The sequence below is a fragment of the Pundamilia nyererei genome, unplaced genomic scaffold (genome assembly GCF_000239375.1).
Source record: "Pundamilia nyererei isolate P.nyererei 1_Seehausen unplaced genomic scaffold, PunNye1.0 scaffold00154, whole genome shotgun sequence".
Classification (NCBI taxonomy): domain Eukaryota; kingdom Metazoa; phylum Chordata; class Actinopteri; order Cichliformes; family Cichlidae; genus Pundamilia; species Pundamilia nyererei.
Genome location: NW_005187555.1, coordinates 1,209,755 through 1,218,560, shown reverse-complemented (window position 1 = coordinate 1,218,560; position 8,806 = coordinate 1,209,755). Strand labels below are relative to the sequence as shown.

The following is an 8,806-nucleotide window of genomic DNA, read 5'->3' as shown; positions in this document are numbered from 1 at the left end:
AGCATACATTTACACTGCTATGCAGATGACACCCAGCTCTATCTGTCCATGAAGCCAGATAACACACACCAATGAGTTAAACTGCAGGAATGTCTTAAAGACATAAAGACCTGGATGACCGCTAACTTTCTGCTTCTTAATTCAGATAAAACTGAGGTTATTGTACTAAATCTTAGAAATGCCTTATGAAACCAGACGCTTCCTCTGGATAGCATTACTTCAGCCTTCAGTGACACTGTAAGGAAACCTTGGAGTCATTTAAATGACTCTAAGATGACCTGCTCTACCTCCCAAAGATGGCTGTAGTCTAAAAGGCAAGAGAATGGACAAAGAATGCAAAGAGAGCATGTGTCTACTATATTGGCTCCCTGTTCAATCCAAATAGAGAGATTGGTTGTAAGGCCGCCTGATGAAAAGAAGTGAAGGTGGCTTGTTTGTCTCCTCAGAAGCATCCCTCTCAAACTGCTGTCAAACCCACCGGAGACGAAGACCACAACAAGACTGAATCTGAAGACTCATTCAACGCTGACCTCCACAGGGCGGCCTCGGCAGTCTTCTCCTCCTGCCCCGACATCAGCTCACATGAGAGGAGGCGGCAGCGAGTGATGGCGAGGGAGAGGAGGGTCACGAGGACCATCCTGGCCATCATCCTGGTATTTGTCCTCACCTGGACGCCGTACAATGTCATGGCCGTTGTTGCTGCCTTCTGCCATTGCCGCATTCCTGACGCCCTGTGGACCACAGGATACTGGCTGTGCTACGTGAACAGCACTGTCAACCCCGGCTGCTATGCCCTGTGCAACGTGACCTTCAGAAAAACCTTCTGCAGCCTCCTGCGCTGCCGCTGCAGGCGGCTGTAACAGCACTGGTGCGTCTTTGTTTTGTTTTTGGCAGCTGGCTTTTTGCTTTCCTTTCATGGAGTTTGGTCCTATCGCAGGTTTCCATCTAAATGTAGAAGGAGATTTAAGATGGGCAAAACAAATGCGAACAAAAGGTTGTTTCCATCCTTGCAGCTCAGTGGTTGGTCTGACAAACAGCCGGTGGTGCAAAACGTCCTTAAATCAAAGCAGATAATGCCATCATGTCTCCATTTCCAGCTCAGATGACATGGCCTCTTATCACAATTTGGGCTGTAAATGTTTGATGTTTATGTAGTTAATTAATCCATCTACTTCCTGCTGCTTCTCCATGATGTGTTTAATGAGCAGTGACTTATGTAACAAGGCATAAATGCTGTCAAGGCTGCAGCTACTGTTCATCTTTATTATTAAGAAAGTGTTTGGTAGATGCAGCACAATAAAGGAAATAAAACAGCGTCATTACTGCTAAGAAACACGTTTAAGGCTGTGAACATGCTTATTTCTGGTAGAAAGTTTTAACATGAAAGTCTATGACTCTGCTGGAGCTCTAGTGGACTTTGGCTGCCTCAGAGGTTGCTTGGTGGAGACCAGAAGCAGAGTTAAAGCAGATTTTTGTGTTTTTAATTGAAACTGTAGAGGACCGAGAATAGAACCCTGAGGAACTCCTGGAGCACTTACCGACACTTTAAATGTGGAGAAGTCGATCTGTCTGCTTAAAGATTCGGGTCACTGAGTTCCTGTAGTGAACAAAGCTTGTGATTTGTGCCTCCAAACTGAACCCCGTTCTTGAATATGCACAAACCTTTTATTATTATGACAGCCATCGTGTCTGTGCACCAGTAATCACGCCAGAGTCTTCACCAAAGCAATGTACAGTCTTTATTTTGCTTATTTGTACAGTTTCATCCTGCAGCAACAATAATCTATAGTTTAAAAAATAGATTTCATAGAGGATTTTCTCAGATTCTTTAAAACTAAACTCGCCTACAAACAAACTCGTGACGATCCCGTGAGGACCAGCGTCCAGTTTAGTCTGAATTCACAGGTGGCTACTGTACAAGCTTTAGGACTATCTCAGTGTAATGGTTAACAAACTATCAGCTACGAGGATTATTCTCATCATCTAGCGGGACAGTGTCGGAAAAGCTTTAATCCAGAAAAACATCAAATCAGAAACCAGAAAAACAAGAATCAAAAGCAAGGAGAGGCGGTCGGTGTGTTTTGGAGGAGTCTCTCATTTTGTGTATTCAAAGGAGGGAAGACGATCGTTGAGGAAGAGGACGAAACGCCGCTGTCTTCTGTCGCGGTACATCCTTCAGTTGGACTTCTTCTCGCCTGAGGAAGCAAAGCATCAGACATTCATGTTACAACATCGTTCCCCATGATGAATCCCGCACGTTTGCTCTGGTGGAGGCGAGGAAGATCAGGTTTTATCATCAGGTCTGAATCTGAAGGTGCTGCCGACCGGCCTCAGCAGCTAATGCTTCAGGTTAGCAACACCTACTGACCAATCAGATCTCTGGGAGACGGCGTTATGGCTCAGAGCTCAGATGCTTGGAGCACGAGTAAGAAACAGGTTTTTAATTCAATTCAACTTTATTTATTTAGCGCCAAATGACATCAACAGTCACCTTAAGGTGCTTTGTATTGTAAGTTGGAGGCTACTATAATACACACAGAAAAACCCAACAATCATACGACCTCCTATGAGCAAGTAGGACAGTGGGAAGGAAAAACTCCTTTTTTAGAGAAACTTTTTTGTCTCCTGCTGGTTTTCAGAGTATTATTGTTGAGTCTTTATCTGACACTATAACGTGGAAACTGCAGCCTTGTGCACGTGAGTTTCCAGCTGAACCAGGTGAGCCACCTTCACCTGGCCTTTAGCCCTGCCTCCTTCAGAACTTCAGTGTAGTTTTTGTAAACGCTCAGAGATTCTGATCAGGTTTGCAGAAACAGCGATTTTTGGCATCTTGTGGCTGCTTTACAAACACAAAGTCAAATGTTCTCTTTGCTTTACTCGCCTGAAATCCTTTCTAAAACCTTTCGTCTCTGTATAAGAGTGAAGGATCCGCCTCTGACTGCACACCAACGGCATCATTAAGCTCCTCCTCCATTTTCTCGATGTTGGTGGCGTCTGAGCTCAACGTGGCTTTTTTATTTTTATCACGACGGTGCTGCACAGTATTGCTACGAAAGCATCATCAGAAGCTACACGTGACTTGATCGTGTCGTCGTCTGTTGCAGTGACTGTTAAAGGTTACTGAGGACTCTCACCTTTGACCTTCTTCACTTTGGGGGAGCAGGGTTTGGACACCTTGACGGTGGCCTGGCACTCGGCGTTGAACAGCGCTCGCTTCAGCGTCCCTGATCGGGTCTTGGTGTTGGTGGTGGCGTCGCAGTTTCCCCACGGCCCAAACTTGTACTTGCAGTCACCTGAAAGAAGATTTGAACTTTGAACCCACAAAGCCGCCGCACGTTTCCCCCTCTGCCTCCCAGACGCATCGCTGCCAGCTTCATTTAAATTGATTCATTTTTCATTGATTGGCACATTTACATGACTTTTTGACTTCTCTGAATCATCAGTGGGATTTTTCTTTTATTCTATAAAACCTGAATAAAGTCACAAAAATGCCAAATGTAGCAAAAATAATACAATTACAGCTCATTTATTCAAAATGAGATTGAATCTTTTCTTTCAATAAACACCCGTTTTGAAACATTTGAGTTTCCTGGTGGTTATTTCATGGCTTCACAGGGTCATTCAGTGATTTTAGTAAGAAATATGAAATATTTTTGGAGAAGCACGAAAGATCCACCTCTGCACCGAAGAGTGAAACTGTGAAATGTGGATTATTAAATATTAGGTCTCTCTCCTCCAAGTCTCTGTTAGTACATGACTTAATAATTGATCAACAGATCGATTTACTCTGCCTGACAGAAACCTGGTTGCAGCAGGATGATTGTGTTGTTTTAAATGAATCAACACCCCCAAGTCATTCGGGGGTGTTGTCAGAACCCACCCACTCTCCTGTCTGATCATTTCCTGATAACATTTACATTTACAATAATTGATTACACAGCAGTGGGGAGTAGACTTGATCACAGTAGACGTCTTTCTGAAAGCGCTGTAACTAAGTTTAAGAATACTGAGTTAACTTCAATAATTACTTCCTCCAAACCATCAACGTGTCTTTTAGACCCCATTCCTACAAAACTGCTCAAAGAAGTCCTGCCATTAATTAATTCTTCGATCTTAAATATGATCAACCTATCTCTAATGATCGGCTATGTACCACAGGCCTTCAAGCTAGCTGTAGTTAAACCTTTACTCAAAAAGCATCTCTAGACCCAGCAGTCTTAGCTAATTATAGGCCAATCTCCAACCTTCCTTTATATCAAACATCCTTGAAAGAGTAGTTTGACTGTTTTAAATCAAAGACAATAAAATGCATTATTGGAGCTTTTTGTCTTTTAGAGGAGACATCATGTCCTGGAGATAAATTCAGAGCATTTAATAGGGCAGCGAACCCCGAGTGTAAATGTGTAGATGTTAGAGTTTGTGTCTTGAGCTCCACCCTGTGACCATCCGGAGGAGCTCTGCCCTGTGTGGTGTCAGCTGTGTGGAGTCTTACTGATGTCCTTCTTCCAGTTGCAGGGGATCTTGCAGGGAATCTTGTCGGTGCGATCTTTGCAGGTGGCATCTCTCACACCGTCCCCGCAGTCTCCGTGTTCAGGTATGCACTTCCCGTACCGAGTCTCTGCAGGGGAGCACTCGGAGGTCGTCCGGGACTTGTCATGCCTGCCTGCTGAGCAGAGAGTTGGTCAGACACCTGCAGTGGCTCAAACACGCTGACACAACATGGTTTAAACACACCGGAGGCCATTTTTCTGTTTCACGTTTTGTGGCCTCATAAAATGTTTTCATGCAGAACGTTTTGCTTTGTTTCAGCTAAAGAGAAGAACAGGTTTGTACTTGTGGTTTAATTCCACCTGGATAACTGAACACTGATAAATTTAGCTTTTCTACCTCTTAAAAGACGTTTCTGTTGAATCTGAAGAGTGTTTCTTTCTTTGATGTTTGTTTTGTGCTGACAGCGTGAGGTGAGGAGGGATTTTATAGCTCAGTCACACTGGAATAAAACTAGGACTTGTGACGAGGAATGATCTGTGATTGCACCGTCATCAACTGATTGCAAATAGCTGCAGTGAGCAAATAGTTGCCCAGAGGATGAACCTGCAACACTCTCACCCTCTGCACAGGTCAGGTCACCTGGTGGGAGGAAACCTGTCTCCAAACCGCCACGGCCCGCTCAGACACGTTTGCACATCGTTGCTGTGATGAAAACGACTCCGCTCACAGCAACAACATCACTGTCTGCTTCGGCTGGATGTTAACGTGAGCTTCTGCAGGTCGTTGCATTTGCATCGCTTTATGATCTCAAACAGATTTTTGTTTCCTGTTGTATTCCAGCCCGCTGCCTGTGCAGCTAGTCTTGGAAAAACCCGGAAACTATCCCAGTGGTGGTCAAACCACGGCTTTATACCGTCATTAAAGTGCAGCGAGGTCATCAAATGTCATATTTAAATAGAGTGAGAGCTTACCCATATGGAAAAGATATATATAAATCTTATAAAGTTTGTATCTGTCTTGTGTGAAACTTGTATGAAAAGCATATAAGAGTGAAACCAGATATAAGATCCCTTGAAAAATTATATAATGACACTTGCATGTTTTGGATACTTACTAAAACAATGTATGAAAGTAATGAGAAAGTGGCCACTTTCATGAGTAATCACATATAAGTTTTTACTATTTCTTTTCCGTATGGGGAGAGCTCCTGTACATCAGCATGAGACGCTGAGAACGGGCAGGTCAAACCTGGAAAAACAAATCTGTTGACAGCCGAGCTCAGCTGCACCTGAAACACGTCTTATTGTGTTTTTGTCCATTTCGTGAAACTTTTCCCTCTTTAGTCTCCAGCAGCTCTCTGGACTGAATGCTTCACAGTCACTATACTCCAGCCATTTACACAAAGATCATTACTAAAGCAGAAGGGAAAGCTTTGCCTGAGTTAGTCTGGAATTTAAAGATGAAAACTGGTAAGAGCGTTTTTTGGATGTTTTCCAACAGGAAAAACTTGTTTTTCATGCTCGTTAACCTTTAATGCTTTACTTGAGTGCATGCCTGCTGTGGTGACAGGCATTCCTGGGAATGCACTTTTTTTAACAAAAGAAGAAGAAGAGAAACTTGACTTTCCCGGTGTGGTGACAGAACATGAAGGACAGCCACACCTTTGTGATGTTTGGCTCTTTTGCTGGCCTCAGCGGTGAGCGTCAGGGCCAGGAGCAGCAGCAGCGTCACTGAGAACAAACTTCGCATTCTGCAGAAACAAAAACACACTCACACTTACACATTATTCATCACAATACAACGTCAGTCAAACACAAGCAGTGAGAAAGAGGTGGACACCCTGCAGCCAGAGGCCTGGACGCGCTGCCACGAACAACCACACCTTCCATTTGTTTCTAATGTTTGCAGCCGATCGAGTAAGAGCCACGCGGCGAGACAGAGACACGGAAAGGCTACAGCGAAGCCACAAAGAAGCACGAGAGCAACTACGCAGAAACACAAACACAGAATCACAGAGACACGAATCCACAGCCAAAATACAAAGAGCTGGAAAAGCAGGACTTCTGTCTGTGCTGAAACAGGAATGTGAGTTGAGTTGTGGTGTGTGTGCTGATCCGCAGCCTGGACGCGGGTCATCGAGCCAGATGGTTCAAACATTCAGACCAAACCAAATCTTTTCACCTCCTCCCGTATCACAGCGCCTCAGCCCAGTAATCTGGCTATTGTAGTGAGAGCAGCAGCAGTGGGATTATGAAAGTGGGCTAATGTATGCAGAAGCTGCTGTCAGCGCACACACACACACTCGGCTGTTGTTTTGCACGTATCTGTGGTGTGCTGCAGGATTAGCACGTTCCTTTGGTGTTTGACGGCAGCGATCATCACACAGCAACAGCAGCCGTCGGCTCGGGGGACAAATGGAGAGCAGCCTCCAAAGAGAGAGAGTCAATTACCCAGAAGGCCCTGCTCTCCCTCGCTGCTGTCATTGTGCTGCGAGATGACAGACTCCTCTTTCAGCCTCCATTAAAGCAATGGTCCTCTTTCACATGTCAGCTGGCACAGCAAATCCTGCTCCTCTTGCGGCCTTTTATGAGGAGAGAACCGGCTCTCAGCAGGTCTCCAGTCTGCCCCCCATCAATGAAGAGGAGGAGGAGGGGGAGGAGGAGGGAGGGGGCGACCGAGCAGCGTCTGAATGAGCTCTTTAGAGTTCCCCTCAAAAGAATACTGATTCATTGGCCCAAAACAAAGCCTCTTCTAGCCTGGTTTCATTTCTCTAAAGCCTAACACAGATTCTGTGCCACCCCCGAGGAGCCCCCTCCGCCCCCCGCCCTGAATGGAAACGTATTTGCATCAGAAAACAAAGAAAAGCAGTGGGATGCTCCCTCTGGTTCAGGAGCAGGGGCGACATCAGGAGAACTTCCTCCTGGATCTCGGGGTTCATTCTGGCATCCGGAGGCCGACCGGAGGCCGCGAGCACGAACCCCTCACCTGCCCGCAGCCAATCAGAGCGCACACAGGTGACTTGGAGAGAGACGCTCCAGACGAGTCAAAAACGTAAAGCTTTGAGTAAAACGAGCTTTCGTTCCGCTTCCTGTCTTTCTTCTGATTCCTTCGCTCCCGTTTCTGCCTCATGTCTTTGTTTCGGCTCCTTCCTTAATCCCTTGCTGCCTTTCCTTCCTTCACATTCAAGAGTAAACAAACAACAAGATTAAACTGAAGCTAAACAAACAAGCAAACAAACGCGTCGCCGATGAGCCGCAGCAGCAGAATCAACCTAAAGTGTGAAAACAGAAGTATGGGCACAAACGCGGACACTTACTTCGGGCTGGAGAGGAGCGGCCGGTCGCGCGGTGCAGTCTCGCTTTCTGTCGCTGCTTCAGCTGCAGCTCCCGAACAACCCCTCGCGTGCACGCGCACGCGCACGGTGACATCACACACTTTAATCCAGTCTCCAGGAACAAAACAAGCTCCGCTCATTTACATGAAATGCAGAATGTGTGCGTGAATGTTTGCGGAGTGGAGTGCGCGTCAGCCCACAGACACGTGTCAGGTGAGTTTCAGGTGGAACGGCTTCTAGGAAACACTCGGTGTGGGTGAAAGGGCACGAGGCAACTCTTCTTAAAAAACAAAGAGAAACTGTTCGTGTTGCCAGCAGCAAGAAGGAATCTAACTACAAAAGTAATGGGATACTTTTTAAAAACATGACGATTTGAAACTTCTTGGGTCAGAGTGAACATGGCAACATGTTCCACAGCCTGATGGTGGCGCGCGTCTTTGTTCTGTGTGGTAACAGTAACCGTGGTGTTGCCTCTGACTGTAGCACAACAAAGGAAACGTGTAAGCTCGCGCTAACTGTGCACGAGCTGCCAGATGTTCAGCCCTTCTGAGGGGCAGCAGAGTGAAAGCCGAGCCGAGGCGCGCTGATGGCTCAGTCACGCGTGGAAGCCCCTGTTACGGTGCGCCAAAAACTGATTGCTCGTATCAAACTGCTATAAGTAACTTGTTGGGCTATAACATGTGAAACATGTCAAATGCATCGCTTATGGATGACATAAAGTCATCTGGAGCCACAAACAACATCCGTGTAGAAGCTGCGATCAGTTTTTGGCAGCGACTTTTATAAAACCTTTATTTATTTATTTATTAACATTAAAAACGTCTTTTGTCAGAGTAAGCTGGCCAAGAGGACAGAAGCGACATTACGACAGTTCAGTAAAAACATTTTAAGTGGGGATAAAGGAGCGGATTGGTTACAATGTCAGTACAATAACACAGCGTTATGAAGATCATTTTATTCTGTATAAAAGCTCTTTGTAAA

General features: G+C 45.6%; 1 protein-coding gene across 1 annotated transcript; it reads right to left on the bottom strand.

Moving 5' to 3' along the window:
* Positions 1-1,719: 1,719 nt before the first annotated feature.
* Positions 1,720-7,980, bottom strand: mdkb (midkine b). The gene is made up of 5 exons (XM_005745144.2): positions 7,808-7,980; positions 6,153-6,241; positions 4,493-4,663; positions 3,135-3,293; positions 1,720-2,195 (listed from the first exon to the last, which is right to left on the bottom strand). The coding sequence occupies exons 1-5, from the start codon at positions 7,963-7,965 to the stop codon at positions 2,176-2,178; spliced, it is 597 nt and encodes a 198-aa protein (XP_005745201.1). The 5' UTR covers positions 7,966-7,980; the 3' UTR covers positions 1,720-2,175.
* Between the last annotated feature and the right edge of the window lie 826 nt (positions 7,981-8,806).

Excerpts from the sequence above, each read along its gene's own strand:
- mdkb (XM_005745144.2), bottom strand. The coding sequence starts at position 7,965 with ATGAGCGGAGCTTGTTTTGTTCCTGGAGACTGGATTAAAGTGTGTGAT. Across the intron at positions 4,664-6,152 it reads AAGAGCCAAACATCACAAAG|GCAGGCATGACAAGTCCCGG; the intron begins GTGTGGCTGTCC and ends TCTGCTCAGCAG. Across the intron at positions 2,196-3,134 it reads CAAAGTGAAGAAGGTCAAAG|GCGAGAAGAAGTCCAACTGA; the intron begins GTGAGAGTCCTC and ends TTGCTTCCTCAG.